Raw genomic sequence first — 22,224 nt, 5'->3', positions numbered from 1 at the left:
CTTTGCCTTTTGTCTCACAAGTTTTCAGTACAGTCATTTGCAGTGTGCCTGCCCACCGGCCTTGTATGAGTGCCTATGGCTTTGGAAAGGGGCACTGCAGTCACTGTCAGCTCTGGGATCTGGGAAACAGGAACATGGCAAGGATGGTGCCTAAAGAGAGGGACAAACCACCCAGGGCAGAGCTGTGTCCCACAGTCACACACCATCACTATCCCTAGAGTGTGACTTCATCAGTGCCAGCCCAACCCACCATTGGGAGCCAGGAGCCCATGGGCAGTGCTCCTTTTGCCCAGTGCTCCTTTGGCCCAGAAAGAAGCATCCAAGAGCAGAAGAAAAAGGCAAAAGGCCAAATCCCCACTCACAGCCTCCAGGGCATTGTGACTCTCCCTGTCGCCCATCATCAGCGCACATCTGAGTCTGGCTCAATTTGGAGCAGGGGTTCCCAAACCTCCCTTAGTGACAATCCCATCTCACTGAAGGGCTGCATCAAAACAACATTCAGGATGTTATGGAGGAGCATGGAGGAACCAGAATTCTTCCATAAGAAGAAATGAAATTTTATAAGGAATAACACAGAGAGGAAGCAAAACCAGGAAGTCTTCCCCCTGGCTTTGAGCAAATTTTGAAGTTGAACTAAAAAAAGCCTTCAAAGCGCTGAACCCTGACCAAACACTGCCGTGTTTGGCAAGGAACAGCCAAAACCACATCTAAAGCTCAACATATGTGCCGGTCCCGGTAGTGCTTCCTGCAAGTGCTGACAGAGGGGATGGAACATGAAATCCTGCCCTTTACCCTTTGGACAGGTAAAGGCAGAGCTTCTCTGCCTGTTCTGGGAGTGTGGGGTCTGCTCCACTGGGGAAAGGCTGGCTCCCCCAGGCTGCTGGAGAAGGAAGGGGAATGGTCAGATGGGAACCAGGAGCCCAGGAACTTGCAGGAGTCCTGTGCTGCTGTCCTTTGCCCAGGACTGCAGGTCAAGAACCCTCTCTCCACTGTCCATAGGCCACCCCCTGTTCCCTAGGTCAAGAATCCCTCTGGCCCCACACGCTCCTCAGCACGTGTGGGCAGTTCCCCATCCTGCTCCAGCTCTTTCCACATCTCTCTCGTGATGCCATGCAGCCATGTGCTAGGGCCACTCAGGGACGACAGGAGCTGGGCTGGGGCTGCGAGCAAGGAAATCTGGACACATCTGTGTTCCGCAGTTCCACTACCAATCTGGGAATTCCCTGGGCAGCTTGTGCCAGTGCCAGAGGCATGACTGCTGTTGCTGCTCACCAGCTTTCCACTGGCAGATGTATGTGGGCTGGGGAAGCACCAGGGAAAACCCAGAGACTCAGCAAGAAAAGTGAGAGCAGCCTGGCCAGGTTTAGAGAGAACTTGGAAAGAAAAGGCATCAGCCTAAAATAAAACCTCTCTTACGCATTTCCACCCAGGACAAGTTCACTGCCACCCACAGAACTGGGCTGTGGTCAGGATCCGTGGCAACTGTGGTTGTCCCTAGACCAACATTGACTTCTCCAGAACTCAGAGAAACCCTGTCATCAAGATGTGGGGAGCTGCAGCTCCTACCCACTGCACCATGTGTGGTGTCAAAATTTGATGCTGTCCACTGTCACCTGCACATCTCTGACAGCCTCTGACCCCGCAGCAACTAAAAATACAGCTGAGGAACATGTGCAGGCTCCTCCACGGTTGTTTTCTCAGCTGCAGGCTCAGCATGACCCAGCCTCGGCTGTCTCTGGAGCTGGGAGGGCTCTGGGCCAGCGTGGGGTCACTGCTGACGCCAGCCCTGACCACTTCATCTAACACAGGCAGTGGGGACACCCGGGGACCCCAGAGCTCACACAGCCAGAGCCCCGTGGGGCACAGCCAGCAGCAGATGCGGGAATGGCCCCTGGATGTGGGAAGGAGCCACCAGGGTCCCACTGGGAGCCAGCCCCAGAGACCAGCCCTGATGCTGGGCTCACTGCTCTCACCCTCATCTCAGTGACATCCCAGGGGACTCTTGGGACCAGCACTGCACTCACTCAGTGTGTCTGTCTCCCCCTGCCAAGGGCTGCATTCCTCCAGACAGGCGGGCTCCTCTCGCAGCACGCCGGCTTGTGACACAGTCTGTGGGCCTCATGGGAGACAAAAGGGGATACAGAGGGCCGAGGAGGTTGATTTTGCAGAAAAGTAAAAATAAAAATGCAAGAATGGTGACCTCGGGCAGAGCCTGGGGGGATCTGAATGGTGGCTCTGTGCCGGAAGAGGGGCAGGGCAAGAGGACACATGCAGCCTGTCCCAGCAGCTGCTTGGGACAAACAGGACATGGAGAACAGGAGCAGCAGAGGAGGGTGAGCTCATGGGGTGAGGGGCCCCAGGGGCAGCCGGGTGGCCCCCAGAAATTCTGCCTTTTGCTGGACTTGCTCCCCAGCACTCTGATCCCAGCCTTGCTGTCTGAGGCTGGCCGGAGAGCAAGAGGAACTGCTTCGGGGGATGTGGGGATGCAAAGCTGGACCTGCTAGTTACATTTGCAAGTTGGCCCAGCTGACCACAGATGGCAAGAGACACCTCAGGGTGCAGGTGGGAAGCTGCTTCTCTGGGTTTCAGGGTGGTGAGGTCCTTCTGGGCTCAGCTCCACATCTGTATTTCCCTGCTCACCCAAATCACAGAGGAATCGATCCATTGTGCTGGTGCCAGGACACAGTTGCCCTCAACTGCCCTCTCCTGGCCCTGGTGTCCATCAAGAGATGCAAGAGCCACGGCTCCTGGGTCCATTTCAGAGGTGACCGTGCAATTAAAGAAGATCACAGCCTTGAGCTCACCTTCCCCTGCACTCAGGGGAACTATGAAAAATCTGAAGCTGGTAAGGGAATTAACACAATTACAGGAGCAATTGGCTGCTGGTGGGGATGAGGAGCTGCCCAGCTGGTCCCAGTTGGCACTGGGGATTCTGGCTTGGAGCCAAGGGCCAGTCCTGCAGTGGGCTCAGCTGGGCACCCCAGCCTGGTACCCATGGCCAAGCCTCTGCCCACCCACACGACCACTGGTGCCTGAGCACTTGCAGTACTTGTGATCCGCACGGGCAGCGGGAGGGCTCTCACCAGCTCCCAAGGAAGCAAACGCGAAGGCCTCGCTGGCACTGTCCTCCCTCCCACACGCCAGCAGCCCAGCTGCACCTCCTCCCGTCTCGGCTTGTTTTCACAGCGTGTCCTTTGGCCGCTCGCTGATCCCTGGACAAATGTTCACTAGCGAGACTGCCCCGGCAGCCTGCAGCCCACGCTGTGGCCGTCCCACCCGCCCTGGTCCTTTCCCAGCCGCAGTCCCGGCCTTGAGCCCATTCCCACGAATACAACAGTGGAAATGACTCCAGCCTGAGCAAGGCGCAGAGAGGCTGAGAGTGCTGGATGTTGTGCAGGGCTGGCAGAGCTGGTGATGCTGTGCTCACAGTGCCTGGGGCTGGGAGAGCTGTGCCCAGCATGCCTGGGGTTGGGAAAAGTGTCTGTGCCCAGGACTGGCAGGGCTGTGTGAAGGAGCATTGCCTTAGAAGAAACCAAATCCGTGGCTTTGGCTCTTATGATGTTGTTTTTGTACGGTTCTGGTTGCTGAATCCCATGATCCTGCCCCTCAGTAGGTTCTTCCCATCCCTGAAACAGCTCAAAGTCCCCAGAGAGGCACTCATTTTGTCCTGCTGCTGCACTTTTGGGGCAACTCAGGAATGGGAACTGGGAGACACAGCTCCATCCAGGACACAGACCACTGCCAGGGAAACACACTGACCCTGAGTGGATAGGAAAAGAGGGGCACCCCCGGACAAAATGCATGTTTGAACACATCTGCACACATGTACGCATGTACACACACATGCACATGCAGCTCTGCCTGTTCCCGGTGTGTTCCAGGACCCTCCGCCTGGAGCTGCTCGGCGGGGGGACGGCGGGGGCTGGGGGAGGACCCCCGGTACAGCCGCCTCCTGCCACCCGCTCGGGATTTCTTTCTCCCTCCACTCCGATCCCATCCCATCCCGCCGGGGGCCGCCTCCCCCCGCCCGCGGGGACACGGGGACTGTCCCCGATGACGCCGCGCTTTGGGAGCGTACGGGGGGCTCCTGCCGGCGGGCACAGGAAAGTGGCCCCCGCCCCCCCGGCTCTCTCCAGGCCACCCCCCTCCCTCCCCCGCCCCGCCCCGCTCCCGCTTTCTTCGCCTTTTCTTTCTTTTCCTTCTTTTTCTTTTCTTTTCTTTTTTTTCTTCCTTTTTTCCCCCAGAAGAGGCGCGGCGGGCGGAGGGCGCCGGGGGGGCCGGGGCTGTCCGCCCCCGCCCGCTGCTCCGCAGGCGCCGGCGCCGGCAAGAACCGCCGGTGGAACGGGGACCGGCCGGGATTCTCGGGCCGGGGAGAGCCGGAGAGGAGGAGGAGGGACGGGACGGTCTGTGCCGCGGCCCCCGGCCCCTCTACCACTTCCCGGGAAACATGGTAATTCCTGGGGCATCCCTCCCCCTGCCGCTGCCCCTCCCCGTGGCTGCCGGTCCCGCGGGCACCGGGTGGGCACGGGGTGGGCAGCGGGAGCGACAGCAGAGGGAGGTCGGGAGCGAAGGTGGAAGGAGGTGCAAAGGCAGAGGTGGGTGTGGAGGAGGGTGTCAGGGCAGAGGTGGGTGGGAAGGTGGAGGTGGGTGTGAAGGTGGAGGTCAGTGCGAGGTTGGGGATCCGCTAGGGAGGAGGACGTGGCCGTGGTCGCCCGGGCAGGTGTGTGCGGGGGCTGCATCCTGCGATGCTTAAACTTCCTTGCAAAGTTTGTTAGGGGGATGCGTGCAGCGAGTGGGAGCTGCCGTGTGAGCCGTGCCAGCACACGGGATGCTCGGCAGACCGATTGGATCATTCGTCACCGCAGCCGACACGTGCCGTTGCCCCGGGCTCTGCGCTGAGCCCCCGCTCTGGGCCAGGCTGAGCGCTTGCATCGTGTCCTGCCAAAGCTGGTGACAGCAAAGGCTGCGGAGAGGCAGAGGAATTGGTATTCAGGACTGGTCCCAGGCTCAAACCTCGCTCCTTCCTGAGCAAGGGGGAGAAAGGAGCTAGAGCTGAGTCACCCTGTGGCTTTGGGCACGGGTTTAACAACTTTACCACACCAAAACCCCAAAGCCCAGCCTGTCTTGTTGATGTAAACCAGTTTAAAAATATGGGTATTTTGGGAGAAATATCAATCTCTATTTAACAGCACTTTGGCTTATTAAAATGGAAATAGCTTTGCAAATGTAAATCTCCTTATGGTCCCTAATGCCTTTGTTCCGGCTCCCTCCCAGCGGGTGGAGGGACTGGGATAACTGGCTGCTTTTGGATTCCTATGGGCTCCTGGCCGGCCCGGATGTGGCCTCGCCTACAAACTCGGAGATGCTGCACCATGGTTACCCCAAAAGCCTCCCCCAGTGATGAAGTGCTTTGTGACACTCCATGAAAACATTTTTAGTCAATCATTCCAAGCCAAAATATTCTCCAGCACAACTCGGGCTGCGTCTGGTGCTTCCATCAGTCCCTGGTTCTCTCCTGACACTGGCTCACGCGGTCCCTGCCACTGGATGAAGTCCTGGGTGATAGGGCAAGAGGAAACAGCCTCAAGTGGTGCCAGGGGAGGGTTAGACTGGATACTAGAGAAAAATTTCTTCACTGGTTGTCAAACCCCGGCACAGGCTGCCCAGGCAATGGTGGAATCACCACCCCTGGGAGGATTTAAAAGACTGTTGGAGGCAAGGCAGACAATTCTGGCTCATCTCTCATGGCAGCATTCAGAGTTGGATGGATCCTCCTGTGCTGTTGTGTCTCCTTGCCTCGTTGTTGGGATAGGGAAGAAGTCGAGCTCAGCAGTGCTGGGCACGGAGATGGTGGGCACTCAGCTGGGGCTGCACCAGGGGCCCACTGGAGCAACATGGAATGGGGTGCTGGGCATTGCCCTTCACCAGGGATTTTCCAGAGTAAGGTCTCCAGTCCATTCTAGGAACTGTACACGATAAGACAAAGCTTGAGGAGAAAGATCCAAGAGCAGAAAGCCTGGACAGGAAACACAGTGGCAGATCAGGGCCCTGAGAAGGAACTGGCTTACCTCCTCTTCTGCCCTGCTCTGTGGCTTCTCCTGTCAGGTGCAAGGGCAGGAGATTCCTGTGCCGAGACATGGAAAAAAAGACATGAAGAATTAACTAGAGCATGACTGCAAAGTGCTTTAGCTAAAGCGCATTAAAACTAATTAAGGTGAATTAACCGTGGCCCCTTTGTCTCTTTATGGGCTCCTGGACCAGGGATTAGCTGCCTGAAACTAATGCTCACCTTGAGTTAATCCCACCAGATTTCCTGGGTGCTCCTACAGGAGCAGGACTCAGCTGCTTGGAGGATGCTCCTCTTCCCCACTTGCTGATGGGATCCTCTTGACAGCTGTGCCAGACTCATCCCCACGTTGCCTGGAGCGCAGCCTGGGCATCACGGGAGCCATGGGATGGCTTCTCTCCACGTACCAGCTGTGCCACACAGCCGACGGCTCCTGCAGCACTGAGAGAATGAGCTGGGAACTGCTGGTTCTGAGATGGCACAGACCCAGTGTCCTCACCCTGCTCTGGGGCAATGCGGGAGGATGCAACGCGGCAGAACACTTCCCAGAAAATACAGGAATAATTTTGGATTTGGCGAATTCAGCAATTAGTCTGGACCAAAACCACCCGATCCATCTTCAGATGTTTGTCCTTCCTCCCATCTGCTGCATTCCTGCAGCGAGCTGCGGAGCCCAGCACAGCCCCACGATCCGTCTGGTCTGACTCCTCTTAACCCCTCGGCTGCTGCGGCTCCTCCGCCTCCACATGGCTGGCGGCCGAGCAAGGCGGCTGCTGCCTCGGGGCTTATCCCAGGCTCCTTAATCACAATCCGGCGCTGGGAACCGGACCCGCCGTGCTGCACGCCCCGCCTGTGCCGTGCTTGCTCTGCTCCACTCCCGGTTACCTGCGTTTTCAGCCCAGGAGGGTTTGGAGCCCCCGAGCTCAGCAACATTGCCATTGTAGGCATCCCAGGGCCCGGACAGTGGCATGGCGCAGAGTGGGATGGGTGGGCACCGGGTCAGGAGCAACAGTGTCCCTGCTGCGGGGCCGCTCTCCCACCACTGACACTTGCCTCCCTCCCGCAGGATGCCGGCTCGCTGGATGCGGCGGTGCAAAGTGCTCTGCAGGCCCTCTACCCGCCCTTCGAAGCCACTGCTCCCACTGTCCTGGGCCAGGTGTTTCGGCTGCTGGAGACCAGCTACCAGGGGGATGGGCTCTGCTGCCTGCTCCAGTTCCTCATCCCGGCCAAGCGGCTCTTCGAGCGCCTGCGGCAGGCGGCCTGCGTAAGCCCCCGTGCCCCACAACACTGCCCCCATGAGCCACTCCCAGACACGGGGAGTTTGCCCTAAGGAGTCCTGCCCGCATGGGCACGCTGACCTGTGGGCTCTCTCCCTGCTCATCCACTCCTTGTCCCAACCACTCTCTGCAGAGGGGACTATGGCACACCCAGCTCCCTGGGATTTGTCCAGCATATGTGGTCCCTGCAATAAGGGCAAGGGTCATCTTGTCTTGGTCCTAGAGAGGCTTAAGCAGGGGTGTTCCCTCTCTAAGCACGTGGGAAGACTACACCCTGGGAATAGTCATGGCTCAGGGTGGTCTTGCAGGGCTGTGCTGCAAGGGCTTGGCTCAGGGATGTGCATTGGGTCACCAGGCTCTTTCATCCTCATCATGGGAAGCACAGGGCAGCAAGATCATGTGGGGATGGCTGGGAGGCACAGAGCTGGCAGGGCTCTCTCATGCACTGTGTTCTTCCTCCCTCCCAGGCTCCCTACTTTAACCGCATCTTTCTCCATGAAGGCTGGCCCTTATGTCTGCACGAGAAGGTGGTTGTGCACCTCGCGCCGCTCAACCCCCTCCTGCTGCGCCCTGGGGACTTCTACCTGCAGGCAGAGCCCTGTGAGGAGCACGCAGCCCGTGTCACCATCAAGCACCTGTCTCTGGACCTGCGCTCAGTGGAGGAGACACCTGTCCCCGAGGCCACCCACGCACTGCTCTTTACCAATGCTTGGCTGGAGGAGGTGAACAGCAGCTGGGCTGGAGCTCCCCTGCACACCTGCCTAGTGGCCACCGAGAATGGCGTCACCCCCATGCCGTGGAGCCGGATTGCCACTCCTGAGTTCACCGACACCCCCAGGGCTGGAGCTGACAGTGTGCCCACTGGTGCCCGACATGAACCTGACACTGCATCTGAGCCGGGAGCACCCAGCACACCTGTGCCCCATGGCACAGCAAATCTCCCCACACCCTACAGTAACATCGTGGGCACCATCCCAGGCTGCAAGGCCACCTCTCGGAAGTCAAGCCAGGGACGATACCCGGGACTGATCAAGGTGGAGCAGGCAGGTCTGCGGAACAAGCCGGCCATGCTGGCTGTGCCCAGCCTCAGTGACATCATCAGCCAGAACCTGGAGGGGGAGTATGTGGACCTGCTGGAGCAATCCCAGGAGGACATGGATGTCCTGACCAAATCCCTGTTGCCCACCTACCCTCCAGGGAGAAGAAGGGCTGGGGCTGAGGAGATGCTCCCCTGGGCAAATGGAGGACCGGGAGCAGACGCCTGGCCCTGCGGGGGAGCACTGAGCTCAGAGGAGAGTCCCTGCAGCCCGTGCACGGGGAGGAAGCTGAGCCAGGAGCCAGGGCCACATGTCCCAAAGGGCCGCCAACGTGACTCCTACATGGCCGCGCTGCAGAACCCGGTGAGCTTCGGCTCTGGGCTGATGGCAGCCATCCTGGAGGAGCCAGACAGCCCTGGCTCTGAGCTGCCCCCTGCCACACCCCGGGAGACCTCCGCACAGCACAGGAAGGGGGCTGGCAGCCCCACGTTCCTCACCCGCCAGTCCCGCCGGGCGACTCCTGGTGTGCCGGGGCAAGGGGGGTTGGTGCAGCGGGGCAGGCCCCGGCTCCCCCCAGGTTCCAGCCACAAGTTCTCCTTCCTGAAGGGCACACGGCTCGGGGCAGCCCCCGAGGATGAAAGAGTCGCCAGTCAGCATGAAGGGGCCTGGAAGAAGATGTCAGCCATCTACTCACCCAGGATGGGCAGAGCCAGGGCAGCAGGGAAAGGTACCACCATCTTGTGGGGCTGTGGCACCTGACCAGGCACTGCTGGGGCTTTGCTATTCCTCTGCTTTGTTGAGTGTTGCCAGCTTCTCTGTCCTCTATCCCTGTGCACAGGTACGAATGCAGTCACTGCTGCTCCCATGCAGGAACAGTCCCTGGAAAGTGCCAGCTGCAAGAATGGTCCCTCTGTGCCCAGCACTGGCACTGTTGGTCAGGAGCCTCCAGCCTGGCAGGACCTGCACGCTGGGCTGCTCCGCTCAGGCATCATCTGCCTGCCAGGTACTGCTGGCACTGCGAGCCCAGGGAATGAGCAGGAGGGGCCTGTGGATGGAAACACAGGCTGCTGGAAGGGTGTTTTGGAGGAAGGTTTTAGGGCTTTACTGGAGGCCAGAAATACTCCAAGCGGAAAATTTCCTTTCAGCTGGGCAAAAACATTAAAAACATAAATGCAGGCAGCCTGTGCAGAGCAGCTGCCCCGGTCCCAGCCGCCCCAAGCCCTCCCACACCATTCCTCTCCAGTGAAGCTGTTCAGCTTTAGCTGCCAAACACTAAACATTTGGCTCCTTCTTTTTCCCAAGAACCAAAAAAGCAGTAACAAACCCCATCTTTTTCTCAGGAAAAATGTCCCCAGCAGCTCTGGAATTCCAGACAGTCATGCCAAGAGCCCCCTTGGGCTGGCTCTCCCCCTCCAGAAGGGCCCAAGGGGCTGCACCATGGTGGGCCCTTAGCTGAGTTACCATTGATGTTTACCCCAGCCCATTGTGGGATGCTCAGGTGGCTGCCAGAGGGGTCACTCAGCCTTTCCCCACAGGGAGCTCAGACAGGCTGGGCAGGGCCCTCCTCCTGGTGACCACCAGTGGCAGTGCCTGGCGGGCTGCGTGGTGCTCAGCTGCCGAGCTGGCAAGGCTCATCCTCTACCTCTGCTCCCTCCCCAGGTAAGGGCCAGCAGGACCTGGCAATGACCCCCAGCTGCTGCCTGGCTCAGGGCTCCCAGGCAGCTCCCAGGCTAAGCTGGGATGGATGCCCAGAATCTCACACACTCTGATTTGGGCACATCCCCGAGGACCCTGGACCATGCCCCTGCCAGAGGCAGACGCTCTGAGCCCTTGGCAGGGGCCGTCCCACAGGGATGAGACCATTGCCTGTGGCTGTGGGTTCCTGCCTGCCTGGGGGTGCAGAATGTGGGAGGGGGCTTTGAGAGGGTCCTGCCCCAGGGAAGGACCCCCACTCCTGCTGTGTTTCCCCTCACTAGGCAAGAGGTGAAGAATGGTGAGAGGCGAGAAGCCAAGGATGTTGGGCTGACAGTTGTGGTGGATGCCAGGAAGCAGCCGCCCTCTCCTGTCCTGTTCTCAGCCCTCCGCTCTGTCCAGGTACACCAGGCTCCATATGCCTGTGCCATAGACCTGCCAGGTGTGTCCCTGTCTGGGAGGGAGTCTGCCACCCTTTGGGGGTCCCTCAGAGTCTCCCCTGTGCCTGCTCTCCATGCAATCCTCCCCAAGGGTCCCTTCTGAGCCCTGCCATCACCCGGCAGGAATCACCAAGAGCCCTCCAGCATCCTGCTATGGGAATTCACCAGGAAATGGGCTCTGCAGTGACAATCCACTGTTGTGGCAGAGTCCTTGTGCCAGTGCCCAGGTAGTGCCACAAGAGCGCCCTGTGCTATCCAGGGGCTCTGGGCTCCCCCCTGCCACAGCACCCTTTGCCTTTGCATGCCCAAATAAAACCCAGGTTGGCCCTGATGGTCCTCACATGGGGAAGTGTCACTGGTGTGAGAGGAGGGGTTCACTCATGAGGCGCTTCCCATGGCCCTTTGCCAGGGAGCTGGTGGCTGGGACAAGGTCATGGCCTGAGTGACATGCTTCCATCTCCCACATCATTGAAAGTGGGAGCCTTTTCCTTTGCAACAAGCTCACAGCCTCAGCCGACCCAGGAAACTCCAGCACTGCCTTGGGTGACCTGAGGGCTGCATGTGGGGTTTGCCCTGGTGATTCTCCCCTGCCTCCCACAGAATGTGTCTCCAGGCTGCATCCACAGCATGCTGCTCCTGGCCGAGAAGGAGCTGGTCTCCCACCGTGAGCGGTTGTCTGGGGTGCAGGTGAGCCTGTCCCTGTCCCCTGGGCTGGGATGGTTGGGGGTTATTCTCTGCCCCAGGCAGCCTTACAAACCCTGTGCCCTGCAGGTGGAGACTCTGACATCGCTGAAGGCTTTGGGCCGTCACGTTGACAGCTCCCAGCTGCCCCCAGAGCTGGATGGTGCCTTCCCCTACTGCCACGGCGAGTGGGTTCAATTCTTCCAGGTGTCTGTTACCACGCCATGAGCCATTGCCTCACCTCCCGTGTCCCTCTGTCCCCACCATGTCTTACATGCCCCACACACATCCCTGGAAAAGCAATAGGAGGGGCTGGGAGAGGGGAATGAAAAGGAGGGCTGTGAGTACAGGAAGGTCAAGCTCCTTCCTACCTGCTCCTGCCTGCAGCTGCCCATCCACCTCCACATTCCCTTCTCATCAGCTTTAACCCAGTGTCTCACAGTTTTTCCTGATCTGTCCTGGCACTGCTCCTCCTTCTCCTCCTCCTCACGGGCAGGCTGTCCCCACTGACCCACCGTGTGTGTCCCCCACAGAAGCTGCAGCCCTTCACAGCCAGCCTCAAGCGGGCATTGGAGCTGCTGCAGCGCTGCATCCAGGCACTGCGGGACACCGACGCACTGGCAGGGACACAGGTAAAGGAGTGGCAGCAGCACAGGCTGGGGACATTCCCAAAGTGCCCATCTGCAGTGCAGCCACAGCAACATTTCACTCCAGTTGCCCAAAACTTGGCATAACCACTCCCATGGCTGCTCCTGGCCATGGGGCTGTTCCCTGTTCCCTCTGCTTCTACCTGGGGTGCAGCCCCAGGTACCCGTCCTGTGCTGGCTGAGACCCCAGGTGAGGCCCCAGGTAAGACACATGTGTGACCTTCCCTTCCTCCACAGGATGCGGCCACGGGCATCAGGAGGCACCAGGAGCTGATGCAGAAGGTGCTGAGTGACCCTCAGCTGGTGCGGGTGCAGCGCGAGGGGGGGTTCGTGCTGGCCAAGCTGCGCAGGGAGGCCGCTCGCCTCTGCACCTCCGACCACGTCAGGTAGGACGGGGCAGCTCCGCTGGTCGTGGGGTGCCAATGTCAGGGACTCCCGGCTCCTGCTGGCTGACAGAGCCACCTCGCCATGGACAGCCCCGGTCCCCATGAGCCCAAGCTATTGCTATGCTCGGTCCTGCTCTGGAAGCGAGAACCACATGTCTGGGACAGCCCATTGCAGGAGTCCCCTCATTCTCACTGGTGCCAGATCCCTGAGAGGGTCTCCTGCCCCAGGCCAGGCCGGATCTGCCACTGCTCCGCAATGCCGGCAGCAATGCCTTGGGCTGGGCTCGGGAAAAGCCACTAGGTGGGGCCAAGTCCCATCCATACCACACCCGCCCAGCTGTGCTGTGCTCACCCGGCCCCGCCGTGATCGTCCGGTGATGTCGTACTTGTCTGGCCATGCCACACTCATCCAGTGATGCCATAATCTGGCCATGCATGGCTCCTCTGACCATACTGTAGTCATTCAGTAATGTCACCCCACCTGGACGTGTCATACTCATCCGTACTCATACTCATCCTCATCCAGTGATGCCGTAATCTGGCCATGCTGTTACTCATCCAGCCATGCTGTAATCGGGCCATTCCATACTCACCCCGGTGATGTCGCTCTCGGCCAGTAATGCTGCACCCATCTGGTGATGCTGCACTGGTCCAGCCATGCCCTGCTGCGCCGTAGTCCATGCATTCAGGCAGCACTGGTGCACTGCTCTCTCCTGTTCCCTTCTCTCACTGGGGCTGGGCTGCACTGATAGATGGGGCTTTCCCATCCTGTGAGCCCTGCCATCCATTTGCTCCATGGGCTGGGGTCCAGGTGCCTGCAGGGCTGGGGTCAAGAGCTGAGCAAGAGACCTGTTCCCCTCCCCCTTGTGAATCCTTGAGCTTGTCTGGCAGCCCCTGGCACTGATGGCACCTCTCCTCCCAACCCTCAGGACCAGTATGGAGTTGGCTGAGGGGCTGTATAGTCAGCTGGAGGAAGAACTTCACAACCTCGTGTCCCAATCCAACAGCTGCCTGGAGCACCTGGAGTTCCTCCGCAAGGTCCGGGAGCTCGAGACTGAGTTTGGCAAGGTGAGCTGAGTGTCCCTGGGGTGCCACAAGTTGAAGTTGCCCTCTGTGGTGTTCCATGGTTGAGTGTTTTGAGGTCACATTTCCTTTGTTTTTGATGATGACGGAAGCCTGAAGAATGGCAGGATTGCCTGAGCTTTGATTTTCATTCCGAGTGACTGTGTGTGACTGAGCCTGGGCTGGGATGCCTGGCTGGGCAGGAAGGGGAAGTGCTGTGGACATACTGCTGCCGTGGCCATCCAGCCTGATCCCTGTTCTGCTCTCTCACAGCTGGGGTCCTGGCTGGATGGGGAGGCAGCGGCTCGGCTGCAGGAGATGGGCACCGAGGATTGGAGCCAGGACAGCTGCCAGGGCTCCACCGAGCGCTTCAAGGAGTTCCTCGCCCAGGCCACAGTATGTCTGGAGGCGCTTCTCTGCAACAGACATCCTCTGGGTTTGCAAAGAGGCTTCTGGGCAGAGCTGTTGAGTCACATTGCGGTTGTCAGGCTCAGCATTGTGGGAACTCTAGGCAGTCCTGCTGAAGTGAGGGGTTGGCTGGACTGTTCCTTGATGTGTGCTGGGCTGGGACTGCTGTCCCTGCTGCACTCCAGCCATGCAGCTCCTTTTTCCTTCAAATCCTGGGCATCCATCAGACAACAAATAACGTGGTGATGAGGATCTTCTGGTCCCCCAGGATGTGTAGGCCCCTTAGTCACATACGCTGCAGGGAGGGAGGATAAAGCATGGTGATCCCACTCGGAACAGGAGGTGCATTTGGTACATTTTGAACCAGTCCAGGGCAGAGCAGAGGTTTGGAGAATCGCATTGCTTTGTTTCTGCTCACTTGCCCAGAAATGTTTCCCATCCATCTGTAATGGGCATGTCAAGTGCTACCTGCAGCGCATCATCCTGTGCACATGTCCCAGGTCAGCACCATTCCCAAGTGTGGAGCTGTTCCCTCCTCTTGTCCCTGCAGGCTCAGTACCAGCATGGCCTGACCCTGTGCCAGGAGGCAGCTGAGGTCCGAGACACGACGTTCCCTGAGGCAGATGCCTTCCAAGTGGCTGCAGCCCTTTTCCAGACAAAGCTGATGAGCTTCTCCAAGCAGCTGGAGCGGCGGCAGGCAGAACGGGAGCTGCTGCAGGAGCTTGTCCGGTTCTCCAACAAGGTGGGTGAAGGGGATGTTCCCCTGCAGGACATGGTGCTGCTGGTGGCCATGAAACTGGCCACTCTCTCCTGTTGTGTAGGTGGCAGGGCTGAAGCTGGACTGCCGGCAGTGCTCGGCCCGGGCGCAGCGCGGGGAAGGCCAAGCACTGCGGTGCCTGCAGAGATCCTTCCAGAAGCTCTCGGTGGAGTTCGCCCTGGAGAAGCTGCAGGACATGAAGGCTCAGGTGCGCAGGATGCAGAGCAGCCAAGGGTTGGCAGCCTGGACAGAGGCACAGCACAGGTACCAGGAGACCCGGCAGATCCTGGAGGAGATGCTGGCAGAACTGCAGGAGGCCTGGGGAGCACAAGTTGACGGGAAGGGAGACTCCTCCAGCCCCCCCAGCCCAGGGTCTGCAGCCCCTCACTCAGAAGTCCTGGTGTGCAGAGCAGCCCACAGCCCTGAGCCAGCAGTGTTGGATGACAGGGGGTTGGCAGAGCAGCCAGAGACCAGCACTGAGGGACCAGGACAGCCCCAGGGGCCAGGACAGTCCCAGCCCAGCAACACTCCTGGCTCCACGCTGGGTGTGGAGCAGAGTTCTCTGCAGCCCCACTGCCGGCTGGGGCCTCAGGGTGCCCACACCTCTCACCACCACATCTCTGCTGACACCCCGCATCCCAAAGCCAGGAGCAAAGCCAGCCTGGGAGCTCCAGGACACCTCCTCCAGGAGCACAGCCAGGCCCTTCGGAGGCGTCCCTTCACTCTGCCTCCCTGGACACGCTTTCCAGGTGCTGACCCACCACGTCCCACTGCTGTGCCCCATGGGACTGCCTCAGATCCCAGCACAGCTGGTGCACCAGCAGGGCCACAGGCAGAAGCTGCCCAGTACTTCCAGATTTCCAGCCAGAGCAGTTTCTCCTCTGAAGATTCAGATTCACAGAACTCCATGGAAGAAGCCCCAGCAGCAACCTTGGCTTTGTCCAGGGACCTCCAGAGTCCCAGACCATCCTGCCCATCCGAAAAGGCCCACCAGATCATTTACCTGGAGAACCACCACACTGAGAGTTCAGCTAAAGCGAATACCAAGTAACCAGTTCCTCCTGCTGGGGCTGTTTCTGTCTAGCTGCATAAGTCTCAGTCATGGACTGGATGAGACTTCCATGCTCAGAAGTGGGATGTTGAAACTTCTTACCCCACCCTCAGTCCCAGAACCTTTGGTTCCCTGTCCTTAGTGCTCTCCCTGCTGTGAATCAGCAGTAATTCCATCACAGCTCACAGGCTTCATTCACAATCTACCAGATGTGAATGAAGTGCCTTTATCCCTACCATAAAGTGTCTTTATCCCTACCAGTACCAGCCTTGTCACAGGCAGTGGAAAGAGTTCCCACATTAGAAGCTGTGCCTGGAGCATCCCAGAGGAGTGCAGACCTGTGAGATGTTCCTGTCACTGACTGTTCTCCCTGTTCCACTGGATGGTTTTACCATTCTTGTGATGCTGCTGCAGCCCTGGCTGAGCCCCAGCGGTGGGCCCTGGGTTTGTGTGTGCTCATTAACACGGGACTAACTCCATTACATTAATAAACCTGAAGAGAAACACCTGGATGGTCCTCATGGAGGAGAGGGAGAAGTTGTGTCCCACTGAGAGCCAGCTGCTGGGGTTCTCACCCAGGTTCCAGCTGCTCCCACCACCCCAGCACAGTGCCTACAGGCAGCTGGTGCCACCAAGAATGTCCCCTGTGCCGTCTACAAGGGCTGTGCCCACAGCCTGGCTCTCCTACTTGCTGCCAGCACCGTGGTCCTGTTCAAAGCACCCTTTTGTAAGGGTTAAGTGCCTCGGTCTCCTCTTCTCCCTCCCAGTACATGAGCAGAGTGGTGTCATCCTGCAACCTCCCCACTCCTGTTTTGGGAACGCACTGTCCTGAAGCCTTTGGGACCCATTTGGCCTGGGTGCGACCTTGCTGATCCCAGTCCAAAGCAGCCTGAGGTCCCCAGAGACCCCATCCCTGCAGGCGCGTCCCCGCTCTGGCTGTTTGGGCGTCTGGGAGTGGGTGATGGCAGGCGGGACCCCGGCTGTCGGGGCTGCAGTGGCCGGCCGCCCCCCTGGGCAGCCACAGCATGAGCTAATCAAAAGACATCAGAGGAGAAGCAATCTCTGCCTTGGAGGCCGTTCCAGAAAAACACACTCCTCCTCCCAGCCCAGCACGGTCCTGCGGGATGCTGCGCCTCGGCAAAGGGCACTGGCCCATCCCAGTCTGGCCGAGCATCACTCATACCCCCCTCAGCCTTGTTTTTGCCAGATCCCGAAGCCAAGCCCCGCTGAGCTCCTTCCGGCCCCAGCTGCCCCCTGCGGGCGCCACGCTCCTCCTGTCTGGGTCATTATTGAAGCATTAACGGGACCGAGCCTGGCCCTGCCCTGCCGCAGGACCTCTGCCTGTCACCACTCCTAATCCTACCCAATTCTCTTTACTTCTCCCTATAAATTTTTTAGACTCCATCTTCCCCAGCTCAACACTGATTTCCCTACCGACAGTTCTGTCCCTGCTCCACTGAAGTCTTGGTCACTGTGTCTATCCCATTCCTTTTGGTTTAGAAGTCATTGTCCTAGAGAACCCAGACAGGTCAGTACAGCCTGTTCTGGGTTCTGGGTGAGCCTAGAGTTTTGCAATTCTTCTTTCTCCAATAATGCCACGTCCTGAATGGCACCAAGATCACTGAGCCAGGACATTTCTACCTCTTCATGACATGTCCCTGCTGCCCATCCTCATGTCCTATAGCTGAATGTGCCCACTCCCCATCCCACGTGGCCAGAGGAAGCCATGACCACCTGAATGGGGCCCAGCTCACTGTGAGAGCCAAAAATATTTTCTCCCTCCAGCATCCTTCCAAGCCAAGCCTGACAGTTGCCTTGCTCAATTTTCCGCTCTGTTGAGACCTGATCCCCCATTACAGCTTTTAGGTTGGAGAAATTGCGCTTTCCAGTGAAAGAGAGAGTCATTTTTCAAACCAGATGGAATTATGATTCTTCTGAATAAAGCAAACAATGACTTTCCTGTTGGGTTTTTTTTTGTTTTGTTTTGTTTTTTTGTTTTTTTTGTTTTTTTTTTGTTTTTTTTTTTTTTCCATAAGTAAAATAAAAAGGATATTTTGCAAATCCTGAGTTTAACTGATAACAGAAAGGGGAATTTCCGGCCTGTGGCTGGAGGGTGAATCGTTTCTCTGGAAGAATCCTGTGGACCGAAGAGCCACCAGCCCCCACAGCTGGGTGGGCATAACCAGATCCCTCCTTCCCTCCTATCAAAAAGTGTTTTGCAACATTCTGGAAAAATTTTCTTATCTCTGCTGATCCTTCAGCACATGATTCATGACTCCCAAGTTTGACCAATTAAGCCATAACCTTTCCAGAAAGGCAAGTACAGGAGTTAATCAATGCCTCCTTTCCCTCATGAAATGGCAAAATCATTTGTCAGGAGCTGGCAGGGGTCCAGCAGTGTGGGCTGGTCAGGGTCTGGCAGTGCCAGAGTGCAGAGCACCCTCCAACCTTGGAGGGAAGCTCCCATAAGACCCCAGGAAACACTTTTTTTCCAAGAGAATAAAGGTCAAAAATGTTGGATGCAGCAGACAACAAAACCAGCTCAGAGAAGTGGAGGGCTCATGGATCAGGCACAGATCCCAGCCTCAGGGAATGACCTTCTCTTCCCCTTGTCAGTTCCTGGTCAGCCATTCCCCCTGTGGTTCCTGAGCCCTGCTCCAGCAGAGCAGACAGTACGTGGGTTGGCACAGAGCAGGGACCAGAGACAGCCACAGCACCCTTCTTCCTCTTTCTTCTCCTCTTCACCACCAGATTCCCATCAATCTCTGCCCTAAAAATTGCAGGGGCTGAATAATCACTGGGTTCAATTGTGACAAGACAGAGTGAAGAGGAAAATAAGAAGAGGAAGAGCAAGAGGCACTGGGGCTCCCACGCTCCCAGCCACTGCCACAGCTGTGCTCTGTCCCTGTCAAGAACAAAGCATGGGAAATGGGTGACAAGGCAGAGATGCATTGATAATAGCATGCGGGAAAATTCAGAGCCCCCCAGATGGGCCCCCCAGCAGTTCTGGTGCCAGCAGAGCCACCACCGGCCCATTCCTGTCCTGGCAGCCCCTGGAACTGGGGTTCAACCACAAACTGCCATTGGAGTTCAGAAGCACAAGTTGGGGGTTTGGTCCATGCCACAGTGGGAATGCTGTCTTGCCTGGATTTGTCCTCCTGGGTGACAGCCAGGGCAGTGGGTCTGGTTTCAGCAGGTAAACACAGATGCAGCTCTGGGTGCAAGAGGGAGCTGAGCTGTGGGACAAAGACACCAGCTCAGTCCTGGCATTGGGACATGGCTGCAAGAGGTATCCCAGAGAAGCTTCATTATCTCCAAGTGCCTGCTCTGGCAGAGCAAATGGTGGTCTTGCTTGTCACTGAGCTGGGGTTGCTGGTGCTCTGGGGAGCTGCAGGATAGCCATAAGAAATGGAAAACCAAAGAAACCAGTGATACCAGAGGAAAACAGGAAGGGTGAAGGGTAACGCCAAAGGGTAGAGCTCCGAGGGCTGGACGTAACTCAACCTCATCTGAGCTGGCCAGGGAAAGGCTGACCCAGCTGCTTTCCAAAATCCCAGCTGTGCTGCATCCCGAGGGATGGATGGATGGAAAACGCCTTTGCAGGGCTTGCTCAGGGTCTCTGCAGACACCCACCCTGCGAAGATGATGATGATGACAGGACAGACGGGTGCAGGTGACCTGCATGGGGGACACAACATGGCTCATGTGTTAGCCCTGGGGGAACCACTCAATTTCAGGGATGAAATCTGGACATGTGAACTCACAGAGGAGCACAAACACTCTATGCACCAACTGGGGAGCACAGACCCTTCTGGTTTCCCCCTGCAGACCCGTTGGAGCCTGCAAGCTCTGAAGGTGGTGAGGGATTAGCGGGGAGCGGCGCCCTGGGGGAACAGGCGCCCTGGGGACGGAGGCCTGGGGGGGTTCCAACAAGCTGCTGGGAAATGACAGCCGGAGGCTGGAATTCAGTTTGCACCAGGTACAGCCAGATCAGTTTGCAAAACATTGTGCTTGGCTCGTGACTATCCTGGCAGTGGACGTGAGCCCATCCTGCAGCACTGCAGCTCACTCTCAAGTGCTGTAGGACCCTGCCACAGTGGGATTGGCCTTGTGGCCATCTTGGGGCCACCAGCAAGGAAAAGTTTGGCACAGCTGGAGAATCCGCCTCCCCTGCATGCATTGCTGCTGTCCAACACAGGATCCACCTCCCAGGGGTTTGCTCGGGAGCCTTGCCAGGGAAGCTCCCAGCTTTCCTGCCCCCACTGTGCCTGCAGACCCAATAAACTGGAGACTTTCGAGAGGAATTTTTTCTCTCATTTCTTTTAAATAAAAATATAGACTCCACCTAAAAACAAAGACAGTTACATAATGAATTCCTCTTGATTCCTAGGAGCGGGAGGGGGGTGCCTTGCACCAGGACTCCCAAGAGAAGCTGGTTATCAGCTGCTGGCCAATCCCTCCAGACCATGCTGGTTCAGGCTCCGCATTTTTCGGGAAGAGCCTCTGGCTCAGTCTGTGCCGTGAGCCGGGAGCCAGAGCCCCGACACCAGCGCACATCCTCGCCTGCCCCGTGAGCAGCAAACACCTCAAACTGCACGGGCTACCTCTGCCCTGTGCCTGTGACACAGGAGCACACCGCCCCTGCCTGGGGGGCCAGATGGAAAAACAATCGGCTTTTCCTTAAAAAGCCACTTCTCCTCCCAAAGGAAAGGCTGCAGTGCTTGTCCTGGCAGGCAGCCGCCCACAGCTGGAACAAGCCCCCCTTGATGCCGGCTCTGAGCCCCACCACCTCGGGAGCCCCGCACTGAGCCCTTGCTCAGCCGCTGGCCCAGCGCCAGAGCTGCCCGTGGCAACAAAAGCCCCAAACCAGGAGTGATACCATCACCAAGCCCATCGTCCCTCGCCCCAGCCTGTCTGCCCTTATGGACCCTTATCTGCGGCTGTTACCGGGTCCCTTGGCTCTGCCGACCACATGTGGCGCAACCACACGTCTTTCAGCCCAGCTTCGGGAAGTACTTTCACAGATAAGAGGTGTGAGAGGGGTAGTTGCTGCGTCTTGCCCGCCAGGATGCCCACAGAGCCCCCCGAGCTCCCCGCTGGCCCTGTCACGGTGGGCATAAAACACTTTGTCCCGAGGTCACATCCCTGCAGAGCCCCTCCCAGAGCCTCTCCCCGGGCCGATGCTGGGCTCCCCACCAAGAGCACACAGGTGCCCTTGGCCTCGGGGGACTGCAGGAGCAGCGGCTCGGCTGAGGGCTGAATTTGGGAATACCCGGAGCGGGAAGCACATCAGGAGATGGGCAGAGCTCCTGAAATCGGTTGACGACTTAACAGAGCGACTCAGAGCAGACACTGTCCTTTTTCACGGGTTGTTTATCTGCCTGCACAAGGAACTGAGTCAGGATGTGTGGGCACTGGAGGGGCTGCAGCAGCCCCGGCACACACCCAGCAGAGCAAAACAGCGGCTCTGTCTGTGCGGGACACACGGCAGGGACCGGCACTGCAGGCACCGGCACGCTTTGAAGCAGCTCCAGGAGCGGGGTGGGGGCGAGGAGAAGTGGCAGCCCTGCACTGAACACCTTGAGCAAATGAGGAGTTATTCTGGGCTTCAGCAGTGCAAACACCCTCTTAATGGAACCTTGTCTTAGTAAGGAGAGTAAAAATAACAGCAGCAATGTGGCTGGGCTACCATGGGCGGCATTTTCCAGTGCCTGGGCAGACAGATGCCTCCGCGATACAAGGTGGTGAGTGAAGTGGGCACTAAAGCTGGAAACAAGGGAGGTTTCCTCCTGGTGAGGTGCTGGGACCAAGCCCAGAGCTCTCTGAATAGCCCCTGAGGCACAGTCCTGACAGCACAGAGCCAAAGGGATAGCCCTGGGAGGCGGCCCCAGGGGACAGCTGGGCACTTGTCTCCCGCCACTTCTGCCCGAGGTGCTAGGGCAGGGACAGGTACTGTGAGTCGTTCCTGCTCTGTGCTTGGCCAGGAAACCAGACAGATAATCCCAACAGCCCAGCACCAGACACCCCAGTTTGCCCAGTCCCACACATCCCACACACCTCTACAGCCCTCAGGGTAACAAACTGCTCGTGCTTCCAAGCCAAGTGAGAAATGGCCCTTCCCAATTCCTCCACTGGCGAGGTGCTCTTCTGGCTGTTTGTCACACATTAACTCAAGCAAACAACACTTCCCGAGTGTGCACCTCCGCTGCAGAGTGCATCCAGAGTTCACACTGGGTACAGGAGGAAGGGTGGGCTTGTGCAGGCAGAGCTAAACCCAGCACCCTGCAGAACAAGCCCAGACAGAATGGCACTTAACACCAGTGGCAGAGGTTCCTGTGCCCAGGAAGCAGCCTTAGGAGCAAGGCCAGCTCGGGGCAGGTGACACCAACTGTGAGCTCCCAGGGCCACCAGCCCTCCCCAGCAGCCTGGCAGTGGACAGCAATTCCTGTGGCCCTGACACTCAGAGAGAGCCCATGGGACCCTCGCCCCAATGATCCCTCCCTGCATCCATGGGAACAGCTCGACCCATTGCTGCCCACAAGGACCAAAGGGTCTGGGAAGAGGAATGGTGTTATTTTCAGTGTCTCTTCTCAAATCTGAGCAAGGGAAGCAAGACCTCAGCACGAGAGTAGCACACTGACAGGGCAGCACTGTCAGGCTGTTCCTGTATGGATCTTTCTGCGGTGAGGTGGCACTGCTGGGGTGAGGAGAGCCCTGCT

At 58.2% G+C, this 22,224-nt stretch overlaps 1 protein-coding gene and 1 long non-coding RNA gene across 2 annotated transcripts; one reads left to right on the top strand and one right to left on the bottom strand.

The window, feature by feature from the left end:
• Positions 1 to 5,855: 5,855 nt before the first annotated feature.
• Positions 5,856 to 6,944, bottom strand: LOC136368477 (uncharacterized). The gene is made up of 3 exons (XR_010744851.1): positions 6,290 to 6,944; positions 6,069 to 6,124; positions 5,856 to 5,966 (listed from the first exon to the last, which is right to left on the bottom strand). It is a non-coding gene; the product is annotated as an uncharacterized lncRNA (long non-coding RNA).
• Positions 6,945 to 6,988: 44 nt separating this feature from the next.
• KIAA1755 (KIAA1755 ortholog) lies at positions 6,989 to 20,627 on the top strand. The gene is given in 14 exon segments (XM_066330697.1): positions 6,989 to 7,180; positions 7,183 to 7,331; positions 7,812 to 9,108; positions 9,220 to 9,384; positions 9,917 to 10,040; positions 10,358 to 10,475; positions 11,114 to 11,200; positions 11,285 to 11,401; positions 11,728 to 11,826; positions 12,079 to 12,227; positions 13,157 to 13,295; positions 13,563 to 13,685; positions 14,248 to 14,439; positions 14,519 to 20,627. Coding segments are annotated over 14 exon segments (3,792 nt in total). The 5' UTR covers positions 6,989 to 7,134; the 3' UTR covers positions 15,506 to 20,627.
• Positions 20,628 to 22,224: the final 1,597 nt, after the last annotated feature.

The sequence above is a fragment of the Sylvia atricapilla genome, chromosome 16 (assembly GCF_009819655.1).
Source record: "Sylvia atricapilla isolate bSylAtr1 chromosome 16, bSylAtr1.pri, whole genome shotgun sequence".
NCBI lineage: Eukaryota > Metazoa > Chordata > Aves > Passeriformes > Sylviidae > Sylvia > Sylvia atricapilla.
The sequence above is the reverse complement of the archived record's forward strand: the minus strand, read 5'-3'. Positions and strand labels throughout refer to the sequence as shown.